The 23163-nt window shown below is 36.5% G+C and overlaps 3 protein-coding genes and 2 non-coding genes across 7 annotated transcripts; 1 reads left to right on the top strand and 4 right to left on the bottom strand.

Annotated features, from left to right (window-relative positions):
• Window positions 1-487: 487 nt before the first annotated feature.
• On the bottom strand, window positions 488-8194 carry LOC116004132 (peroxidase 10-like). Its single transcript, XM_031244063.1, has 10 exons — window positions 8070-8194; window positions 7563-7988; window positions 7229-7420; window positions 6973-7138; window positions 5709-6107; window positions 4040-4182; window positions 3714-3905; window positions 3402-3567; window positions 2623-3004; window positions 488-539 (listed from the first exon to the last, which is right to left on the bottom strand). Exons 2-10 carry the CDS (start codon window positions 7785-7787, stop codon window positions 488-490), a joined length of 1917 nt encoding a protein of 638 aa, XP_031099923.1. The 5' UTR covers window positions 7788-7988; window positions 8070-8194.
• On the bottom strand, window positions 6529-6684 carry LOC116005385. Its single transcript, XR_004094966.1, has one exon. It is a non-coding gene; the product is annotated as a 5.8S ribosomal RNA (ribosomal RNA).
• Window positions 8195-10190: 1996 nt separating the features above from the next.
• On the top strand, window positions 10191-19722 carry LOC116004557 (nodulin homeobox). Of its 3 annotated transcripts, XM_031244661.1 has the most exons (19): window positions 10191-10452; window positions 10741-10821; window positions 11533-11658; window positions 11768-11926; window positions 12111-12194; window positions 12273-12401; window positions 12509-12727; window positions 13373-13504; window positions 13721-13816; window positions 14158-14319; window positions 14456-14744; window positions 14828-14950; window positions 15044-15113; window positions 15280-15343; window positions 16969-17499; window positions 17591-17625; window positions 18475-18557; window positions 18630-19028; window positions 19201-19722. In XM_031244661.1, the coding sequence occupies exons 2-18, from the start codon at window positions 10750-10752 to the stop codon at window positions 18989-18991; spliced, it is 2736 nt and encodes a 911-aa protein (XP_031100521.1). In that variant the 5' UTR covers window positions 10191-10452; window positions 10741-10749; the 3' UTR covers window positions 18992-19028; window positions 19201-19722. The 3 variants fall into 3 exon arrangements, with proteins under 3 accessions (XP_031100521.1, XP_031100519.1, XP_031100518.1); XM_031244659.1 differs by having other exon boundaries at window positions 10192-10403; window positions 18475-19028; XM_031244658.1 differs by having other exon boundaries at window positions 10192-10452; window positions 18475-19028.
• A 318-nt stretch (window positions 19723-20040) lies between these two features.
• On the bottom strand, window positions 20041-20113 carry TRNAA-UGC. Its single transcript has one exon. It is a non-coding gene; the product is annotated as a tRNA-Ala (tRNA).
• Window positions 20114-21567: 1454 nt separating this feature from the next.
• LOC116005082 (protein HOS4-like) lies at window positions 21568-22858 on the bottom strand. The gene is made up of 2 exons (XM_031245317.1): window positions 22387-22858; window positions 21568-22247 (listed from the first exon to the last, which is right to left on the bottom strand). The coding sequence occupies exons 1-2, from the start codon at window positions 22764-22766 to the stop codon at window positions 21770-21772; spliced, it is 858 nt and encodes a 285-aa protein (XP_031101177.1). The 5' UTR covers window positions 22767-22858; the 3' UTR covers window positions 21568-21769.
• Between the last annotated feature and the right edge of the window lie 305 nt (window positions 22859-23163).

Below are 23163 nucleotides of genomic sequence, written 5' to 3'. Positions count from 1 at the left end.
CTTGGCTAGGTGTGTGTTCCCATGTTATGTTCTGAACGATTTTTCCCAGGCGATGGCACAGTTTTTTTTATAAATTGAGGGTAAGGGGAGTTGCTCCTTCGACAAAGGATAATATCATAAAACATAATTGATCCAACCTAGTTTATCAATTGCACTATATAATATTCATTGTTATAATTTATATAATTGTATATCAACTCAAATATCTTAAAATATTATAACAAATGCACAGATATTATAACAAATTCATTATGTGCAATGCACATGAAACGCACATATCGCGCATGTGAAATGGACGTACAACACATGTGCAACACCGGTGAAAATACTAATAATACTCCTCGTCCTGGAAACAATTGGACTATATAACATTCTTTTACGCAACCACACAACATATGATTATGCATATATGTAAATTCTTCTACCAACAATTTTTTTTTATACTATTTGTTTTTTTGAAAATACGAGAGCAAATATCATTAATAAATCAATAACTCAGTGATACAATCAGGAGGGATAGAAACCCACGAACCAAGGCCAAAATAGTTGCCCGTGCAAGCACATGAACCACATGATTCACTAACCTCTTGACATGGCGAACAGAAACGTTCCCAATGTCCATAGCCAAAGAATGGCAATGCTTAACAATAAAACCAACATATGAAAAGTCTAAAGTTCGAGAATTAAAAGCAAGACAATTTTATTTTTTTTTTGCAAGCAAGCAAGGCAAAAATTTAAACAATCAGTTTCAATAATAACATTATCATAGCCAACATCTTTAATCCAAGACAGAGCTTCCTTAACTGCTAGCGCTTCAGCCATGAAAGGATCGCGAACAGGTGATAAACGACAGGATTTAGCCGCCACAAACCTTCCATCATGATCCCGAAGCACTACACCATAACCTGCACCATCATCAAATACTGCTGCATCAACATTACATTTAAGATAACCGAACTGTGGGGGAGACCAAACTTTATGCTATTTGTTATGTGTGAATGGAAGGTGTGAACTGCAGTGAGAAAATGTGTATATGATCGAGTTATAGAAGCTATATATATATATATATATATATATATATATATTTAGGGCATGAATTAATACTTCATATATATATTTTTTCATATAGGTGGTTACTCATTATTTGATCTATATTAATCACAATACACAAGTGTAAATAAATCAATAAGAGTAAGGTGTCATAATAATTTTCATTTTAATTTATAGTACTCCTCAAAACAAATATTATATATATGTATATTGTCGGGGGTGCGCCGCCATGTTATGTTCTGAACAATCTCTTCCACACGAGGCAATCTTTCTTATAAAAATTCTGTTTCAGAGGACCTGCTTCAGAAACAACACCACAAAATACCAGAAGAAAGCTGCAAACCAGGATCGGATAATGATGGTGGATGGGGCTTATAAACTCCATTATTGTAGTTATCGATCTGATCGAGGTTTAATTTTATGCAGTGGGTTCATGCCATTTTATAGACACAGATACACAGCATTCATGTATGCAATGCAATAAAATAGCCCAATTATCATCTGTGTAAAATATTGCATTATTAATTTTGCTGTTTTTCTAAGGGTATATTAGTTCCATGACAAGTCAAGATTCTTGCATTTTGTTCTTAATTAACATGTCTGCATATGAAGGGTTCAAGGATGGGTCTTCATCTCCCTTTCCTGCTGAACAAATTGGTGTGACCACCTGCGGAGCCGGCATTTCCAGATTAAAGAAATTAATTAAACCTGTTAATACATAGTACCTACTGAGTGATGAGGGAAATACACAGCCCAATTATTTTCTTAGCTCAAAAATAAACAGTCTAATTAACTTGGTAAAGCTTTTGGCACCTTCCCTGTCGCAGGAACAACTCCCTGACCTTGAATTTCTACGAAAAAATGTGTTTTCGCGTGGGAGAAATCATACAAAAATGCATGTGCATCGCAAAATATTATAACAAATCCATTATGTGCAACGCAAGTGAAATGCATGTGCATCGCACGTGAAATGCACGTACATCGCACATGACATGCACGTGCATCGTATCACATGTGTGAAAATACTAATTAGCTATAAAAGAGTTTATGTCATATATACCATATTAAGTTGGCCCAATAGGAACCAAAAATATGCCTGATTAATAGTTGAGTGAATGACACATAAATAGGAGAATGCTATTGTCAATAATTCAATATATATTTTGGCCTTGTTTGATAAATAATCAGCCTATCAGCTAATTTTAACTTATTTGACCAGTTGTTTGGTTAATAAGTTTTTTGTAACTCCAAAATGTTAAAATTCAAAAGGCTATTCAAAACAGCCTTTTCAATTAGCTTTTTGAGAAAAGAAATCATACCAAACAGCTATCAGCTAACAGCTAATCTATCAAACAACTTTCTACAATTAACTAATGTTATCAACAAATCATACCTTCTAACCCAAACAGCCAACCCAATCAGCTAACGACCATTTACCAAACAGGGCCTATAATTTATTTGTGATATCAAATGTAGAATGAGTTTTATTATCACGTTTAATTTGATGTCACACTATTACACGATGAGTCCGAATTTGACTCTCGATAATTCTATGAATTGCGAACTCTGCAATTCTTTCTAACCTCTCCAGAAGTTCCAGTGAGGACTTGGATGGCTCCCATATTTTCCATGGACTTAGCAAAGGATTTGAAGAAGAAATCTTGATCAACCATTTTGTCAACGATCCTGCTGGCCTTATCATCGGTCAGAAGTGCTGCGTCGGATTCGAACATTCCCATGTTTTGTTTAAGGATGACAAAGTAGTTAGCATCGAAATCTTGGGAGCTGCTAGGGTCCATCTCCACTGCACTTGTGTCTTGAAGATTCTTGCATTTTGTTCTCAATACGTCTGCATATGAAGGGCTCAAGGATGGATCTTGATCTCCCTTTCCTGTGAAGTTGTACAGCCTGTTGCTGAATATGTTGCAATGCCCTACACCAATTGTGTGACCACCTACATTCCCAATATGGTAACATTATATTTCTTGCAATTTGTCTATTGGGTACTAGGTTACCAAGCCCTAAGTCATAGAAAATATGTAAGAAATTATGAAGCCCAATAAAGTCGTTCAAGTAATGACTCAGATCATCCTAGATGCTCTGTCGGGTCGGGACATGGGAAATATTTGGATTAGGAATTTAACCTTTTGGAAAGAAAGTCATAACTCAGATCCGGAAGCCCATATGTATTAATTAACACGCTTATAATATATCATTAACATCTTTTATTTAATGACATTTAATGCTCACGCACGGAGCTGCCGCTACAACATAACAAATAAGCGAGCATCTTGGAACGATTAGTACGTATCATATTATTACTTTGTAATGTCTAAATAAGAGTAAGATACCTGACAAAATAACAAGATCACGAACATCAAGTCCTTTACTAGCAAAATTTTGAAGGAGTGTGGAAAAGTTAGAGAAGGGTGAGGGGAGGTTTGCCAAGGCCTCAGTTTCTTGTGAAATGCTACCATCCCTTCTTCCCATCAACACCGACCACATCGGTGTTTTGAACTGTCAAATTGAAGGACATGTATTTATTAGTATTTTGTCACATATGTATAGAGATGAAAATAGTCCACACGGGTCGAGTATGCTCGATCAGTTGATACTCAAATATAAATTGTGGGCAAATCTAAAGGTACTTGAAAATATAGTACTTGAAATGAAACGGAGTCCCGAGCAATCAAAGCTAAAATGTCAGCACAAGAAACAATTCCAGGGCATTCAGCTTCTACAGCAACCTTAATTTCGTCAATAACATCATACCCTGCTAGGGACCTGTTTGGGATTGCTTCTTTCTCCGTTTTGTTCGTGGGAGTTGAGTCCAACAATATGGATCCATCGCATCCCTGCACCAAACACAGCAAAAAAATCTCACTACACTCCCAAGATTTCCAGCCTAATACCATATAGCATTTATGTAGAATGAAATTCACCAAAGCTTTAATTAATTTGTAAACATGACATATATATAGATACTCACCCTGACAAAACAATCATGGAAGTGCATCCTGAGAAACTTGGCAGCCAGTTCAAGGTTGTCGGAGGTGCGCAGCCATGTTATGTTCTGAACAATCTCTTCCACGCGAGGGCAATCTTTCTTGTAAAAATTCTTTTTCAGAGGACCTGCTTCAGAAACAACACCACAAAATACCAGGAGAAAGCTGCAAACCAGGATCAGATAATGATGGCGGCGGGGGATTATAAACTCCATTATTATAGTTATCGATCTGAGGTTTAATTTTGTGCAGTGGGTTCATGCCATTTTATAGACACAGATACATAGCATTCATGTATGCAATGCCATAAAATAGCTCGCAATTATCATCTGTGTAAAATATTGCATTATTAATTTTATTTGCTGTTTTTCTAAGTGTATATTAAGCCCATGAATAAGCCACGTACAATGCCATTTTAGTTTTTAAATGCGTATATTAGCTAGCAAGCTGACTTGTAATGCAAGGCACATTCGTTTCATCTTCCGCAACAAGTGAGGGAGGAGACCATATATATATATATGCTTTTAAATTTTAATAATGCATAGCTTCATTTAGTGCGTATTTAGCACACGCATAGAAACTAAACTTTCTTCAAAAAAAAAAAGTTAGAACCCTCGACCCAAGGTCTCACGCCTGCCCCAACAGATCATAGTAACTCAGCTGAATACTGTGCACAAGGCCGGGAGCCCAACTGAGCTGTCCACGCGGGCGGGCTAATATTTATAATTTTGCTAATACTATATATTATTAGCCGTTGGAAAACATATTTTTGATTGAAAACCCTTCATTTCCCGCTGCTTTTGTATGGTTGAAAATTGCAGTATTTGTTAATAGAGTTTCTCAATTATGTTTTCGGAATCGTAGTAAAGTATTGTGAACTTTCATTAAGGGCAAACTATGCAATAACGTTAACTAGTGGCCTAATAACAACCCTTTATTTAATATATACCATGTCGTATACATACTCGTACGCATTGTATTGAATAACGTTTTTATATTATATGATAATACCATGCCATATAGAATAAAGTTTTTATATCATATGATCTTCATTCATTGATTATAAATTATGGCTATAAATTTACGAAATATATGTTGAGTGCATGGGTGTGGCCGGCACACTATACATGATACATAATATTATATATTTTTGTATTTGATGCATGAATCGTTGTATCTTTTGCTAATTTTAGAAGCAATTTTTGAGAGCTAACAAAGCTAGATATAGAATAAAATCAATAAACTATAGGCAATATCAACCAAATTAGTCTGACAGTTCAACTCGCTGTGACTTGCGAGAGCTGTCTATTGGTCTTCTTGGCCAATTCATAACCTAAACTTAACCTAAACTGGTTTACTTACACGTCATATAATCCTTTACGGCTTATATCACAAGACGAATTTCACTGGAACACATTAAATCAAAGAATAAATTAATAGTATGACTTTATAGGTCAACGATAGATGGCAAGCCATTGAAGATACACACACATATAGTTTTTATCAATAAGATTAATTAAGAAGTATATCATTGATGCTGTTATTATTATTATAATATTATAATTATAATTATTTGATGAAACGAATTCAATCCGACATCCAAGTTACAAGTGATTGATGAACATCAACATGGTAATTTTAATTTAATTTAAGAATTGGGAACTCTGCAATTCTTGCGAACTTCCCCAGAATTCCCAGTGAGGACTTGGATGGCTCCCATCTTTTCCATGGAATTAGCAAAGGATTTGAAGAAGAAATCTTGATCAACCATTTTGTCCACAATCTTCCTGGCATGAAAATCTGTAAGGAGGGCTGCGTCAGATTGAAACAGCCCCATTTTCTGCTTAAGGATGACAAAGTAGTCGGTATCGAAATCATGGGAGCTGCCGGGATCCATCTCCACCGCACTTGTGTCGTTAAGGTTCTTGCATTTTGTTCTTAACACGTCTGCATACGAAGGGCTTAAGGATGGGTCTTGATCTCCATTTCCTGTGAAGTTGTATAGCCTTTTGCTGAATAGGTTGCAATGTCCCATACCAATCGTGTGACCACCTACATTTTCATATGTTAATATTACGTACAACTGCTACAACTTAGCATCACCCATGAGATAGATGTGTAACTGGGGAGAAACCCTAACTAAATTAGTCAGGTAGTTGTCTTGGTCCCAAATTTGACTTCTTTTATATATATAGACTAGTGATTTCATCTTGTTATATAAGTCCGTGTGGACAGATTTGTACCATTGAATGCTTGAGATCAATGACTTAAATCTGACTGTTAGGATCATCCACCCAAGAACGACGGGGCACGACGCGAAGATATACACACTAGGTACGAACACCACTCGACGTGAAGTCCCGTCACCAAGGACTCGCATTTAGGCCAGCTGCGCCACGAGTTGGGCACGGGAGGCGAGCATCCACTTCTCTCGCTCGACCAAGGGTCAAGTAGGGGGCGACGCGATGCGTGACGCCGCCCAGGCAGACCTGCCCTCGACCTGACGGCTTCGGGCGCAATTTGCGTTCAAAGACTCGATGGTTCACGGGATTTTGCAATTCACACCAAGTATTGCATTTCACTATGCTCTTTATCGATGCAAGAGCCGAGATATCCGGTGTTGAGAGTCATGTTTTATTAAGTAAGACACCAACGCCTCCCAAGCGATCCGCAAAAACGTGGCAAGGGTGATTGACAATCTCAATACAATATAGTATTCCTTGAAGCGAGTGCACAGTTACACAATTAGCCAAATCTAAGTCATTGATCTCAAGTATTAGTGGACCAAATCTGTCCACATGGACTCATATAACATGGTGGACTCACCAGAAACCTATATATATATATATATATATATATATATATATATAGCTTGACTTGCTTATACCGATATGCTATTTAGATAAGAGTAAAGTACCGGATAAAATGACTAGGTCATGGACACCAAGCCCTTTACTAGCAAAACGTTGAACGAGGGTGGAGAAGTTAGAGGAGGGTGAGGGAAGGTTAGATAAGGCCTCGCTTGCTTGTGAAATGCTCCCATCCCTTCTCCCCATTGGCACAGACCACATCTTCTTCTTGAACTGCAAATCAAAACTCCATACATGTTTTTTAGTGTTTTAATTTGTTCATAGTAAGTACATACACTTTTTGTAGCTAGGCCAAATCATTACCTGATACGAAACCGAGTCTCTAGCAGCCAAAGCTACAATATCAGCACAAGAAACAACCCCGGGACATTCTACTTCTATTGCAGCCTTGATTTCGTCGATGACCTCGAAACCTGCGAGAGACAGGTTTGGGAATGCTGCTTTCTCTGCCTTGTTGGTCGTCGTCGAGTCCAATAATATGGATCCATCGCATCCCTGCACCAAACACAACATCAATCTATATGCTCAACATATGACTCTAATCAGCTCGTTGAGTGTGCCATGCTAAATAGTTTCAGGCTAAAATTTCTTAGAATTAACCGTCAAACCTTATAACGCACCCGAATTGTGTACTCACCCTGACAAAGCAATCATGGAAGTGCAATCTGAGAAGCTTGGCGGGGAGTTGAGGGTTACTGGAGGTGTGCTGCCATGTTATGCTCCGGGCGATTTCTTCCACGTAAGGGCATTCTTTCTTGTAAAAATGCTTTTTAAGGTGACTTGCTTCAGAAGCAACAACACAAAACACCAGAAAGAAACTGCAAACCAGAATCAGGTTATGGTGGTGATGGCTAAACTCCATTGTTGTAGTTAATTGACTATTTTGTTTGCAGTGGCTACTGCAGCCAATTCATAGATAATACTGATGAGAAATGGCATTCAATTAAATAGGAAGCTAGATGAGAGGCTGTGCTCTTTAATATATATATATATACAATACTTAGCTTTCATTTACAAAACCTGCCATGTGATCCTAGCGGGCAAATGACCACAATTAACTGACCTGAGATTGATAAACTGTCAAAATTGTCAATATATAGGGCAGCTAGTTGACTTAAACCAACAAGTCTAATAGATAGCTCACGTAAAAGGCTGGACTTCAAATCTTGTAATTATCAAATCAACTATAGATCCGATCACAAGTTTGGCTCCAGCCAATACTTATATATCTTTATTTTTTGTATGTACGCAGCACATGCATGGAAACTATAAACTTGGAGAGGGCATATGATCTTAGCTTGCTTAAACTACCTATACATAGCAATATAGCATGCACCAAACCACCCTAATGTACACTTTTTTTTTTTTTTTTTTAATATTCATACACATAAATGGATCGGAAAAAACAATAAAACACTACAAAAATCTGGATATAATTAACATTATCCATTATATCAACAAAAAGTATTGACCATAAATTATCTGACTGGAATGCTTCAAAACTTGTCGGTCTAGTAAAAAATATGATCATTATAAGTTGTGATTTAGTTTGCATAAGAGTAGTAACTTCTTTAGGATTATGTCGGATCGATGCTACTCATCATACATAGTACCATTTTTTTACTAGGGTTTGCTGGATGGATATGATCATATATTAAAGTTGGTTACAACTAATATATAATAGTATTGGTGTGTATTGGCAGTAGCTTGAATGTCGTGTTGTGTGCTGGCTTTCGTACAAAATTTTGGTATTCTGTCCTCACTAAAAGAGTAAAAGTGTTATGATAAATTATTATTATTATTATTATTATTATTATGAATAACGAAAAAAACTCACAACTATTATTTGAGGGTGTGCATTAGATAAATTTTGTCTTGTGACCCTAACCAACAAATAACCACAATGAGATAAAGCATCATAGGTTACCTGTAGAACTAACTCAAACAAAAAAAAAAAATGCCAAAGATCAGACTACTATTAGAAATCAAACTTGTAATATAACTTTATGATTACCAAATCAATAGCCTCACTAACTTGGTCGGTGTTGTCACATGTTATGATAATTTTGGGTTTATGGAATCCGAAATTCATTTAAAAAATTCAAATAATAACGGATAAAAATAAGAGAATTTTACATGAGGACGAAAACACTAAATCAAAACTTTATTGCTTTTCTTGTCTTGTGACCCTAGTTGATAAAGGTCACAACGATGTAGACAACTGTTATGGAGAGTCGAACTTAGAATCTTGTGATCACTAAGTTAATTGTCTGATCAAGCTTGCTTGAGTTGCCCTACAAGTATATGGTCCCTTACTAGATAGCCAGCAAATGGGCCTATATACATGTACGAAATCCATTGGGTAATGGGTGTTGCCTACCTAATATATTACTCTTATCTGTATTATTTATGTATTTGATATATCTTTTGCTAATATTGGAAGCAAATTTGAGAGCTAGCAAAGCTAGAGAATAAAGTATATACAGTATGAACTATGAAGATTGAAAACCAAGATTGCAAACTGTTAAAGCTATAGTGTGAATGAAACCAACTCAAAATTAATGAAGTCAAGGCAATCAACCAATCCCAAGAATCATAAACATAAAGTCAACAAATGATACTACCTATAAAAAGATTTAAAGTATAAAAACAACATTATGGCTCAAGTATAACTTAATTAGTTAACCAACTCAAAATATTTTCATAAAATTTATTTTGCGTGCTAACAACCATGCGTATACAAAGAGTCCAAATCATACCAACATGCATGCATATGCCATATCTAGTTGACCTTCAAAAAAGTACTGCCGGGAGTATTTGATTTTCCGACCACCCACAGTTTGCTCAAATCCACTTTACAAGATATAATCCAAATGTTCCAAACTTTGTTAATAATTTGCAATAACTAATTCAATAAATGACATAATATAAACTTTTAAACATGAGGGGTGACAATGTTATTAAGAAAACATGCTCCAATTTCATATATGTTTATAATTTATAAACATTTATAATTTATGTTGTAGCAATAGTCTTAGCGAAATAAAAGAATTTAGTGAGGATATCGTGAGCATAAGGGTTCAAAATTATAAGTTATAGGTGAGTGCAACTCAATAAAAAAATCGTAAGTTATAGCCTTATAGGTTAGCGTAACTCAATTCAAAATCCTAAACCATGTAGGATTCAATTGAAAAAACAAAAAAAAACAAAAAAAAACTCTAGGGGTGAAATTGAAGTTATGAAATTTAGAGGAGTGAGGGACTTGGCGGTTGAGTTCGTAGATCAAAGCAACGTGGCGCACGTTAGCTCCAGATCCACCGTGAACCCGAAATCTCGACCCGAATTCCAAAGGGGGCAACAAGGTTTGACGTGGTGCACCATTGCCATTTTCAACGTACAGTAGTTAGCCTCACTTCGCTCCTTCTCTCTCTCCGCCCCGCCGGTTTTATCTTCCGCCGCCGTTGCGTTACAGTCGAAGGTCCTAACTCCTAAGCTCCCCCGCAGTTTCTCTTCACTGTCTCACATACGTAGGGTTTTCATTCTCTTCGAAAACGACTTCTGTTCGCGTTCCTTAACTTCCAAAAAAAAAAAAGAATGGTTGTTTATTAGCTTCTGAGGCTTGAATTTAGCTTCACTTGCTTTAAATCTAGGGTTATCGAGTTTTCTGTTTTCCTTAATAATTTTCTCGATTTTGGAAGTTTTGAGCTATGTTAAGGGCAAAACGTTTGCATACAGTTACAATGACGGAAAGATAAAGAGAAAGCTGTTAAGAAATTTCATTTTATGCTTATTGTTATTTTTTGGTGGCATTGCAGGTTCCAGAAATGAGGCTGTCTAAGGAGGAAGCAACATGCAGCGCTGAGCCTGCTAGTACTTCAGTCAGAAGAGCAGAACCGGTAAGTTTTTAAAATTTGCAAGGTTATAGGAAACTAATTCAACTTGCTGGCTTGTGTAGTTTAGATAGGCTGTTGTGGATTTGAACGTTAAATGATGGTTCCTTTGAATTTATTGTATGGTGCTTTTGTTCTTCCCTTTTGGGGAAAATTGGAGGAATGGGGGATTGAGCTCATAACCATATGTTAAGACGTCTCCACCTGGCTACTTGAGCTGGGTGTTCTCTTTAATGGTGTGCACTTGAGTAAAGAGATGAAAAAGTTTTTTTTTTTTGGCTTTGGTGCTACTATGTGTCATGTTCAGAAGTATTTATTCTTGCTAATATGGAAATTGAAGGAGAAAATTAATGTTGCTGGCATGTTATTCCCTGGGGGGTTTGGAGGGTGGGAGGGAGTGAGTAAAAATGAGAAAATGTAGTTTATATATATAATATAAGTGAATACATCAAAAGAATGAATACTGAACTTCTTGGGTTTATCTTTAACCCTGCATTTGGTATAGACATATTTTATAACCTGTAACTCTTCAAACACAATATGGTGGAGTTATATCCTTTCAACCCTGTGAAGGTCAAGCCTCCCATCATTTTCGACTTTCAGGTGGCTTCAGTGTTTTTATAGCCAGTAGCCACAGTGTTTTTAGTTCATATTTTCACATCTTTCTTTTTGCATTAACAAATCTTTTATTACACTAATTCTGCTTTTGATTACTAGCCGCTGGACCTAGTTTCTGCAGTCAAAGGACTACACACTCTTGGCTCTCAGGAGCTAAGCAGGTTAATTAGGGATGCTGAAAATAATATTCTTCGACATAGTACTCAGAATGGATCAAGTGTTCAGGTTGATTTTCATTGACAGCCTGGTTGTACCTATTTATCTCCCTTATTGTTTTACGAGTTTGTTCTACCTTTTTACATACTTACATGTGCTTAAATGCTTAATCGTGTAGGTTGATTTGGAAAAACTCGCAAGACACCTCTCGTTGCACCTTATTGCAGTGATTATGGCACGAGAAACAAATGAAGCGCTGCTCAAATACTTGTTATCTGGATTTCAACTGTTGCATTCCCTGGGTGATATAGCTTCTCGGCATCCTAAACTTGAACAGGTTAGATCTTGATATGCTTAATTTATTTTAAAGTATTCTTAACCAGTTATCGAGCAAAGTTACATTGACCTTTGGCACAGTCAAACAGGTTAAATCACAGTCTATTTAAAATGTGTTGAGAGGTTTTCTTATGATGTGCTGCCATATGTAAACTTACACTTATAACTTTACATCATTGTTCCAGATATTGCTCGACGATATTAAAGTATCAGAACAGCTACTTGACCTGGTCTTTTATTCCCTAATCATACTATGTACTTACTGTCAGGTTGTTTCTTATCTTATCTCTTAAATCTGATTATACATTATTTTGTAATCCCTTCTAACAACAGTAATAATTACACAGAAGTTTCAGGTTTCAAATGATATGGTTCTTTTGCATTCAACTCTAGTTGCTTCTAGCCTATATATATTGACACAGTGTATTTCTTCGCAATGGCATGAGCTAGCTCAAGTTTTTCTTGCATACTATAAGGTTAAGCACTTAAGCTTCTTATATTATCCTCATTATGTAAATGAAATATAAATTTAAATAACAAAAAGATCAAGATGTATGGGGATAATTATAGAGCTTAGTTGCAGGTTGATATTTTCATGGATGCTGCTTTTGCTGCCCTCTGTGCGGATATGAAGTTTCTCCAGAGCAGGCTGTCAGTTGAACATCCTGATTCTTTTGCTGACTCTACTTCTAAAGCTGTAGAAATACTGAATCATTTGTGCCAGCAGTGCGAGGCTTCTCTACAGTTTATTCAGTCACTATGTCAGCAAAAAGTGTTCCGTGAGCGCCTTCTTAAGAATAAGGTTTTTGTTTGACCAGCTATATTATTTTCCTGGTTTCCCCCCTTCATTTGATATATCCGAAATAAAAAGAATGCCTATAGTTATGAGGGTCTGTTATTCAAATGGAGTCCACAATCTCATGATTACAGTGTTAATGAGAAGTATTTGTAGTTGAGCTGAACTTCTGCATCTTAAGAGGAAAATAATTTGATCTGTAACATCTGTTATGATAAACTGAAGATTCTTGCTGCCCATTGAGTGTTGCTGTAAAGTGTAAGACCAGCTATTGCAGCTTTTATTGCACTAATAACTGTTTAGGAGTGATCTATGCATATTTCCATCTTAAGTCCATGTAAAGTAACTCGCTCGTCTGTTTGTGGTTTGCACTGGTGGAGTGGTGGGAATGGGAAAATTAGATGATTTACCTGCATGCATTTAACTGGTACTATTACCTTGAAGCATATTCTTATAGTAAGTTAATTACTTCTATCATTTCTGCCAAGTTTGTGTTTCTTTTCCTATTATATTAGCAACTCTGCTGAACTCCTATTGCAGCATTAACTAGTTGCAACTTTTAACCGATTTCAGATCTTCACACTCTAACTTGAAACCCTTTAGATAGCTTCTTCTACCTATTAGTGACCTCTTGTTTTCTTTCTATCTCAGGAACTATGCAGCAATGGTGGTGTTCTTTTGCTGGCTCAAGCTGTTATGCACTTAAATATATCTCCTGTATTCCTTGAGTCCTCTTCAATTGTTGCTGCGGTCTCCAGGCTAAAATCAAAAGTTTTGTCCATTGTAAGTCTATTGCTGGAGACTTGCACTTTTTCTTAAACATGAAATTTAAGTGAATAATTTTTTATTATTGTTTTTTCCCCCCCATCACATTCCTTTAAAAATGAAGTTTAAGTGTGAATTATTTTTTTTCATCAAGTTCCTTTAAACATCAAGTTTAAGTGTGAATCATTTTTTTTTTTCATGAAGTTCCGTTAAACATGCACACCATTTATGCAGTTGTTGAACCTCTGTGAAGCAGAGAGTGTCTCTTATTTGGATGAGGTCGCCAGTACTCCCGCAAGCCTTGATTTGGCAAAGTCTATTGCTCTTAAGGTTGGTTTCTGGAGGATATTATTATTGTTGCTGCTGTTGTTGTTGACTTGTTGTTCTAGATGATCATTAGTAAATCGAACCATGTCAAGAGATCAAACAGTGCTCTTCCAGGTTATATGACTCCACAAAGTATTGATCACATTATTAGTCATTAAGTCTTATTTTGGGCTGGATGGGCGATACAAGTTGATATTTTTAATTTATTAAGTCTTACAAATTATGGCTTGTATGGTTGCCCTTTTAAAATAAACATCATATCTATGTAGATTGCTTACTTCGATGTCAACTGTTTTGATCAGTTAAAAACAGCTGATTGGTACTAATGCATTTGTATGGTGTAGGTTCTTGAGTTATTGAAGAACATGTTTGAAAGGAGTCCCAAACAATCTTGTGTTCACTCTGATAAAAGCTACCCAAGAGGACAATTGCAACTCAATGCAATGCGGCTGGCTGACATCTTCTCTGATGATTCAAACTTTCGGTCATATATCACCACCCACTTTGTAAGATCTGATTAATGCGCCTAAATTGATTAGCTTGTTTATGAAAGCTTTTCTCACTTGGTGCTTAATTTTTACCTACTAGAAAATTGTATTTGGATGTTTTTGCTGACCTATTGATTATGATATGCACCTTCAGACTGAGGTCTTGACGGCCATCTTTTCTCCCCCTCATGGAGAATTTCTGTCTAGTTGGTGTTCACCTGACCTTCCTGTTCGGGAGGAAGATGCTACTCTAGAGTATGACCCATTTGCTGCTGCTGGGTGGCTGTTCAATTTTTATTCATCCTATCAGTTAATTGGGGCTTCTTCAGAATCAACGTTCAATCCTAGCAATGTGCCTAGAGTACCCTATGGACATCAGCGAACTTCACTGCTGGTGAAAATTATTGCAAACCTCCATTGTTTTGTTCCTGATATCTGTAAAGGTAAAGGCTCTTATCTGGCATTCAACAGTGTGCTGCCATTTTCTTTGTTGGTTAATTATTTGTATATACTCTCTGAACCTCAGATGATAAGGATCTCTTCCTTAAAAAGTTTCATGAGTGCTTGCAAAATGAACCAACCAAATCAGCGGTTGACGTTTCATCTGTTTGTTATGCTGAAAAAGTGGCTGTTATTCGCAGAAACCTAGGTAACTTGCTCTGACTAATTGATCTGATATTCTGATTTTTTAATCTACTTATTAGGAAAAATTGTTTGCTTTACTAATGACTAGTGTCTCCAGGTTCACTTCTGAGTCATGCTGAATCTTTAATTCCTAATTTTCTAAATGAAGAGGATGTGCAACTTTTGAGGTGATTTAGATCTCAATTTTGCAAGCCTGTTACTGCATCCTTTTTCTCTGTATTTTGTGGGACTCTTAGTTGTAGATCTGGTCATTTCATGGGTTTTGCTATACTTTCTATTGGTATATTTATTTCTTTATAATCAAATTATATGTCGTGTGATCTTTCATTGCAGGGTGTTCATCACTCAGTTAGAGTCTCTGATTGCTCCTGCTGAAATTGGAGAAAACCGAGTTCAAGTAATTTCTTTCTTCCGATAACGATGTATACCATTCTTTTTATTTCTACATATTTGATTTGTTGCTCAGAAATGTCTTTTCAATTTTTTTAGTAATGGTTATAGTTAACTTGTCATTGTCTACAAACTGAACATGTGCTTGAATTGTTCTATTGAAAGAATTCAATAAAGGAAAAGATGGGTTTAGCATGTTAGAATAAATTATCAATTAGCCCAACATGATGACCTGAATGCTATATGTTTTATTCATTTTCCCAATAAATTATGAGATTTGTGTCTCAATTAAACAAGGAAATTGAGCTAAGTCTGGGAACTTGTGGACTCTGCTTGTATTTAGGGTAAGAATTTGTTCTTTTTCAGTTAGGATGTATATATGCTCCGACATGCATGGACAACTTTTCAATTGAGAATTAGACTATTTAGAACACGATTAATACTCGATTTAAGGTTAGAATATGCTTGGTCCATTTCTGAAATGGGAACCTGCTTCTCACCTTCCCCCAATTCTTTGTCTTATTTCATTATTATTGCCACACCGCTTATTTTCAGTATCTCACTGCCCAAAGCTACCCAGCTAGAACTGCCTCTTCTACTGCACCTCTTGATACCAATTCCATTACATTTTTGGTCATTGTTGTCATGATCATTCTCACAAGAAAATCTGTGAAGATATGCAGCCACCGTAGCTGTCACACCTGGTCATTATTCTAGAGTGTGAGTTTTCGCAACCGCAGTTTGTATTATACTACTGCTGGTTGCTATGCAATCCACTCCAAATCTCACTAGTTGCATAAAAATTCCCCCCTTGTTTTATTGGATCCTTTAAATTTCTCATTCAACACCCTGGACAGCTCTGCCACATTTGGACTTGTTATTGTGTCTTATTATGTCATCCTTTAGGAAAGAGTGGACTTTTAAAAGTTTATCATAGATGGAAACTAGTGAAAAAGACTGATAACTATTTGTATACACATTAGAGGGGGCCATGACAAGGCTGAGCAAGGAAGTGCATAAGGTTTGTGAAAAATAAAAACAGAAATATTTTCACTCCATGTATATTGGCTTTGTAAATGCATGGTTATCTCTTTAATATATAAGAAAGAGGTGAAGTTAGCAGTTAGTGAATTGCCTAACCTTCTGAAGCATTCTGTTCCTTGATGTTTTAACTACATTTTATGAATTCCTTAATATGCTTAGGTAGACTTGATAAATGCAACACAATAGGGAACACACGAGTCAAGATGTTGCTTTTATTTGATTGTAACATTCTGAGGCATTAAAATATCTCCTCTGTCTGCCCTTGTCGATCACCTTATCAAACTCGTAGGTTTCACTTTTATGGCTAAATCAATCTCTATAGCTTGTGTTTTGTACCACTGGCGAATTTGATAGAACTAATCTGGCAACTAATCTAAATGCTATATAATGGGTAATTGACCTAATAAAAGGTATCAGAGAGTGCCTTTTGCAGTGGAATGGATGTTTATCCACTGGAAAGACAATAATCTTGCTGATTTTTCATTTCTTTGTTTTATTTTTACCATTTTTTCCTAATCAATTTGATCCTTTGTATATTTGGCTTAAGTTAAATCTATTCGCCAAAAAATTAAGTTTTATATCCTTCAGGAGGCTCAAAGTGAAGTGGGATGCTCGTTGTCTCAACTGAGAAATGGGGATCCACCAGACCTTACTAACAAAAGTGGGGACATCAGAGAAGATATATTGGATATTTCATCTCACCAAGAAGTGGACCAACTTGAAATTAGTGGCAGTGGCTCATGTAGGCCTGCTAATGTGGAGAGTAGTAGTGTCAAGAAAGCTAGATCTAGTCAGAGTGAAGCAAAAGTTATTGTTGAAATTGAGACAGAAGCACAGAATTTGGAAACAAATGAATCAGATTCCAGCTCTAAGCGAGGGAAGAACCCTAATAATCAAGTGGACAATGTAGAGAACCTCAAAGGAGGTTGGCTGGGAGAGGTGAGAGATGATGAAATGGTTGAAAGTGCACAGCATGAAGAGAGGCCACAAAGGAAAAGAAAGCGTACCATAATGAATGATAAACAAATAACTATTATAGAGAAGGCCCTCATTGTGGAACCTGACATGCAGCGAAATAAAGCTTCTTTAGAATTCTGGGCTGATGAATTAAGTGTTCACGTATGTCACAAGAGCCTTTTATTTATTTTCCCTCTCTTTAAGTCAATAAGTTATACTCCTTCCCTAAAGAGTTCATACATATCTTTTCCAGGGTTCTGAGGTTACAAGATCCCAGCTTAAAAATTGGTAAGGAAGCAACTTCTTTTATCCTTTAGATTTTCCAATAAAACGTAATTTAACTATTCAGATTCACAGATAGGGTGGTGCCATGGTATTGTTTTCCATTGCTATTTCCTTAGTAGGAGAAGATATGCCTGATAATTGGGGTCAGACTGCTCGTACGTAAAAACTTGAAGCTAGTATCTTATCTCCCCACAATTCATTAACCAACCCTGAGTATCATATTTATCACTGCCCTCGAACATCTTGTTTCATATTTTAATGAGTTTAATATCGTCTTGATAAATTAAGAGTGTAATTTCTTGGTAGCTTGGCTTAAAGTAACATAGATGATAAATATGCTGCCCTCTTAACATAAAATTTGATAAATTAAGAGACTTCTTTCTTGGTACCTTGCCTTCATGTTACATTCAGTTAGATAATAGTCATTTTAGGGCATTTACACTTCACTGTCAGATAAGTGAAGTGAGAAGATGGACAATATCTTTCAACCTTGGGGATAGGAAAGAGGTGAAATTCTTTAGTAAGTTCTTATTTATTCTGTTTGTCCTTGAAATTTTCTCATTGCGGAAGCGATGGGGTGAAGAGCATTATTCTCTAGTATATATATTTAATGATTCTATGGGCATCATGCGCAATTCTACTCAAAAAGGCATGCGTAATATGATTGATATTTAATTATTTATGTTAGCTATGATAAGTGGAATTCTGCTTTTACCCAATGGAATGTGATCTTTGTTTCCATGTAGACCATATATACAATAATCAAGTCAGTGACGATTCTACTAATTTGATAGTTTGAAGAAGTGTCTTCTCTTCATGTGAGTGTTTGTAACTTTTGTGTGGTTTTGACAGGCTGAATAACCGGAAAGCTAAGCTAGCTCGTGCTGTTAAGGATGGATGTATGTCATCTGAAGGAGACAATCCAGATAAGCATGGTGGTACTGTCGTTACCCATACTTTTAATTCACAAGGCAGTGCCATTGAGGGTGTAAATGTCCTTTGCACAGAAAGAGGAAACACCCAAAATACAATTGAAGATCCCACCGTGAGAGCTGCTGCTAATGGAAATCCAGGAACCTTAATTGAATCCTCCAAGTGCCAGCCAGGTCAATATGTTGTACTTGTAAATGACAAAAAGGAAGAGATTGCAAGAGGAAAGGTTTTTCAGGTCAGTGGTAAATGGTTTGGGAAGGATGTAGGGGAGCTGGGAAAATGTGTTGTGGACATTATCGAGCTTAAGGTTGATAGGTCATCTTGGGTTCCATACCCATCTGAAATCACGGGCACCTCGTTTGAACATGCTGAAAGAAAATTTGGGTTCATGAGAGTCTTGTGGGATTCAACCAAACTATTTGTGTTGCCTCGGTGAATCACCACCCGTGTATTGGAAGGGCACGCCAAAGTTGGTAAGCACATTTTTATAAAGAACAAAAATGATTTATTATCAAGTATGGCAAATATGATTCAAATACGATCCTGAATCCATTCTATTTAAACATGAAATAATACAAAGGAAAGCAAATCGATTTGTTTCTGAATTTACCTCTTCTTAATACTCTCCATTTTCAATTAATGTAGTTTGCAAAGTAAACTGAAGCTTGGTCCAATGTTGTGGAGGGGAATGCTTGTTATACACAAACCCATCCCGGTGCAGACATTGCAAAACAGAACAGAGATTACTGCAAGCGTCTGAAGATTGCCGGAAGACAATATGCAGAAAGAAAGCAGAAGACAAGTCATTTGGAGGGAGTCTTAGAAGCAGTTTACCAAGACGCTTTTCTAATTGTTACAGAAACAAAGGCCCGAGAATATGAAGAAATGCCAGACGTCTTGAACACAATGTTACTTCTGCCGTGGTATTCTGAAAATACCCATGATTTTGGTTGCACTAGACTGATCCTAGGAGCTTCTTGTAATTAAGGAATATACGCCTCTAGAGCGCATGGCTGCAGATTTCGTGGAATCATGTAACTAATTTCTTTTTCTTTGTGCAAATTCATTGATGTCAAGAAGAATGTGTTTTGTTTTCCAGTACATAGACTAATCAAGAACAAATTTATTTTCTTAAAAAAAAAGGTACAAATTTATTGACCTTCCAAATACCACAATGCTTGCAGATTATTATTACTAATGTGTTATACCTATGAAGTTAGACACAGGCTCATCTTTCTGGATTGTAATCTTCTCAGCAAGTTAAACAGTGAATTCGAGATTGAAACATGTATTGAACCCAGGGATTTTTTGGCTTATGCTACTAGAAATTATCAAGCGAATGTTATCCCCGGTAGTTTGAGCCAAATCTGAATTAACTTTACAGTGATAAAAGACACAGATTGGCTATGCAAATTCCTTTGTTGGAAAGTAGGGAGATAAAATGAACTCAATCAAGAAAAAGATAAGATAAATTTGCAACAAGAATGGAGATGCGGGGGATCGAACCCCGTGCCTCTCGCATGCAAAGCGAGCGCTCTACCATTTGAGCTACATCCCCAATTGCTTGGTTGGATCAACCTTTATTCAGCAAGTTTCTATTCAAAGTTCATCTAATTTTATGTTGATCCGAGGATGTAGGAATATGCATGATAGAATTAAGGGGACAACCTTGATCCAGTTGGTAGGGAAATTTGTTTGATAGTCACCCGATTTTACGTTGGATTTTCTAGATAATCTAGGCGCACTTGTCGTATGATAGTTGTAACTATATGTAAGTATAGTATACTATTTTAGTCCTATAAACTCTTATATGTAATATGTATATAATGCGTAATTGTTGTAATATGTCATATTGTCATTCATTCCCTAGCAAATATACAATTTCATGGTATGCATTCAATTTTTATTGGCTTTGCCTTATTTAATGTATATCTTTATATTAGCATATAAAATAGGAGAAGAGCCAAGAATATTACAAAAATATATGAAGTGTGCATTTGTCTTCTTCAAATAATAATACAGGTAGTGGACTAGTGGCTTACCCGACTTGCATGCAATTTTCATTAATATGATATCAACATCACCAAAAAGTGGTCTTTTGTCTTGTAATGGCAGCTAAATGCTATCTCAAGATTCCCATTTGTTTTTCTTCTTTAAAAGAAAAAAATCCCTTCAGGGAGTGGCCGAATTTTTGACGTTTCTTATTTGATGCAATTATAACTATTTGAGTAACATTCATAGAGAGACAAATGACAATATTATTGTACAAGGTACAACATTCTTATTTGCATTAAGGTTAATATGTCTTTGAACATTCGAGAGGGATCCACGAGACTTATAATATTAATAAAGAGAAGGATTTGGAGACTTATAATATTAATGTCTTTGAACATTTGAGAGGTCGGGATCCATCTCCTTCTCTTTATTACGGAGTAATATTATTTATTTTCTTGTAATTCCTTTAAACTAGTATGTATTCTTGCATATATAAAGTTAATTAACTATTTGAGATGCTTTGATCAGACTTACTGTACTATGTTTGACCTTGTAATTCAAGCCACTTACGTGAGCCAAAAAGTGGTCTCTTGTCTTCTCCAAAACAGCTCAAACACTGATGTTGACCGCATCAATTATGTAAGGGATGATCATAGCAAGGAAAAACACAAAAGCATATCTTAAAGAAATTAGAAAACTGTTTCAAAGAAAAAAGAAATTAGAAAACAAAATCATGTATTTTGAAGATTTGTGATTGAAACATATGTTGCAAACTTAGGCTATATTTACTGAATGTCCTTATTAGATTCTTGTTTGTCCATAACTAAGCATTTAATTTTAATTTTTTTCTAAATATAAGATTATTGCTCCTGACTAGAGAAGGGAGACCATCAAAATAACGGATAACTAGCTAGTCAAATTTTCATTCTTGTGACACCAAGTACATCATTGAATAAAGGTTGAAGTGAAACCAGTAAAATAGAGAATAGTGGATTAGGAAAATACTTAAATGCTAAATTGACTCAATTGAAGTACTCAAGCTTATCAAATCAACTCTTTGACAAGTATATAGACAATTTGTCCGTACTTACAGTTTAATTGATCATAGAGATGAATTGAAAGACTTGTATTGAGTCTCACCAGCAACGTGTGAGAGCAACCTCTCCATTACCTCGGGTGCAAACATTCACAACATTCATTGATGACAAAAATGAAAGTACTAGGATAGGTTCTTGAAATTTACAAGTAATGAAGTACTGTCATTCTTCAAATAACAATCAAAATCTTTGGAAACCAATGTTTTAGCCTTTATCCCTTTCAGATTCGCTTTTGCCCCGTGAGCGATCAGATACAGAGCCACCGCTCTGTGCCCAACTTCCCCCGCCCGGTGCAGCGGCGCGTAGCCGGAATCATCCACCGCGTCAACCTCCGCCCCGTGGCTCACCAACACCTTAACGCACTCCATTCTCCCCTTGAACGCAGCACGGTGGAGAGCAGTCCACCCATTCTGATCTCTCCCGTTCACGTCAGCCCCCTCCGCCAAACATTTCTTCACCGCCGCCACGTCGCCGCTCCGGGCGGCTCTCTGCAATTCCTCGCCGGAGCTCAACGCGCCGTACAGGCTTGACTGGTTTCTTTCACGTGCGAGATCGAATGGAGTCTTGTTCTGGTTTAAGTCCCCATTCCCGGTGACCCATCTGAACAAAGAATATGTCTTAATTAAGTGGTACAAGTTAAGTAGTTTGGTTGGATTGAATAACTATAAGTTGTTATTCAACCAGTTCTCTGTGCCTAATATTAACAATTGTTAGATATAAATATAATCTATCAGCTTACCCGCAAAAAGACTTCACTGGGATCTTAGCATCCCGGAAAATATGCGGCCCGGGTCTTGAAAACACTTGACGGAGATCGTCCTGGGTGGCTTTTCCGGCGGGGAACAAAACGGAGCGAACAAGAACGGAATCAGACGGGGAAGAAAGAGGGTTCCGATCAACGGGGCGAGTCAAGAAAACGGTGAAGGAAGCCGTGGATAAGGGCTTAAGAACAGCAAAAGATTGGGAGAAAGAGAAGAGAAGAGAATTAGTGGAAGTAAGGCTAACAGCCACAGGCATGGCGTGCATAAGATTTGAGAGCTTGAAGGTGGCTGATGATTTTTGGGGTGGAGTGAAGATGAGATTCAGTTCTGTAACGTCTGCTTTGACGAGTTTGTCCATGGCGATCAATCAAGTATTCAGACAAAGCTGTACTTTGAAATGGAGACGAAGACGGAGTTGGAGATAAATTAAAGATATATGATGATGGTTATAACGATTGATTGATGGCTACATAATTATTTCATGGCTAATGCTGTATTATTAAGGTTAACAATATAATAATTGCAAATGGTTGATGAGTTATTGACTTGGTTTGACAGTTAGCTAGCTGTGTAATTGCAAAATTTCAAGATTAATTTTTATGGAGTTGTATATTAGTCTTTTTGATTTGTTATGGACAATTTAAACCGATTTAGTGTCAGCTATGGTCACAATGTGAACTTTACACAAACAATATCTTCGGATAGTAGCTATATGTTTTTCCATGAATCAAAGTTATTTTGAACAGTCAAAATAT

Source organism: Ipomoea triloba, chromosome 14 (assembly GCF_003576645.1).
Source record: "Ipomoea triloba cultivar NCNSP0323 chromosome 14, ASM357664v1".
Lineage (NCBI taxonomy): Eukaryota > Viridiplantae > Streptophyta > Magnoliopsida > Solanales > Convolvulaceae > Ipomoea > Ipomoea triloba.
This window is presented reverse-complemented; position numbering and strand designations above follow the sequence as displayed.

Bases quoted from the DNA above. Each gene is read 5' to 3' on its own strand.
- LOC116004132 (XM_031244063.1), bottom strand. From the start codon at position 7,787: ATGGAGTTTAGCCATCACCACCATAACCTGATTCTGGTTTGCAGTTTC. The intron at 6,108-6,972 runs GTACTTTACTCT...ATGAAAATGTAG, and splicing joins TGACCTAGTCATTTTATCCG to GTGGTCACACGATTGGTATG. The intron at 4,183-5,708 runs CTTAAATTAAAT...TTTCTGAAGCAG, and splicing joins GAATTGCAGAGTTCCCAATT to GTCCTCTGAAAAAGAATTTT.
- LOC116004557 (XM_031244659.1), top strand. From the start codon at position 10,750: ATGAGGCTGTCTAAGGAGGAAGCAACATGCAGCGCTGAGCCTGCTAGT. The intron at 12,195-12,272 runs GTTGTTTCTTAT...ATAATTACACAG, and splicing joins TACTATGTACTTACTGTCAG to AAGTTTCAGGTTTCAAATGA. The intron at 14,745-14,827 runs GTAAAGGCTCTT...TCTGAACCTCAG, and splicing joins TGTTCCTGATATCTGTAAAG to ATGATAAGGATCTCTTCCTT.
- LOC116005082 (XM_031245317.1), bottom strand. From the start codon at position 22,766: ATGGACAAACTCGTCAAAGCAGACGTTACAGAACTGAATCTCATCTTC. The intron at 22,248-22,386 runs GTAAGCTGATAG...TTCTTTGTTCAG, and splicing joins CCAGTGAAGTCTTTTTGCGG to ATGGGTCACCGGGAATGGGG.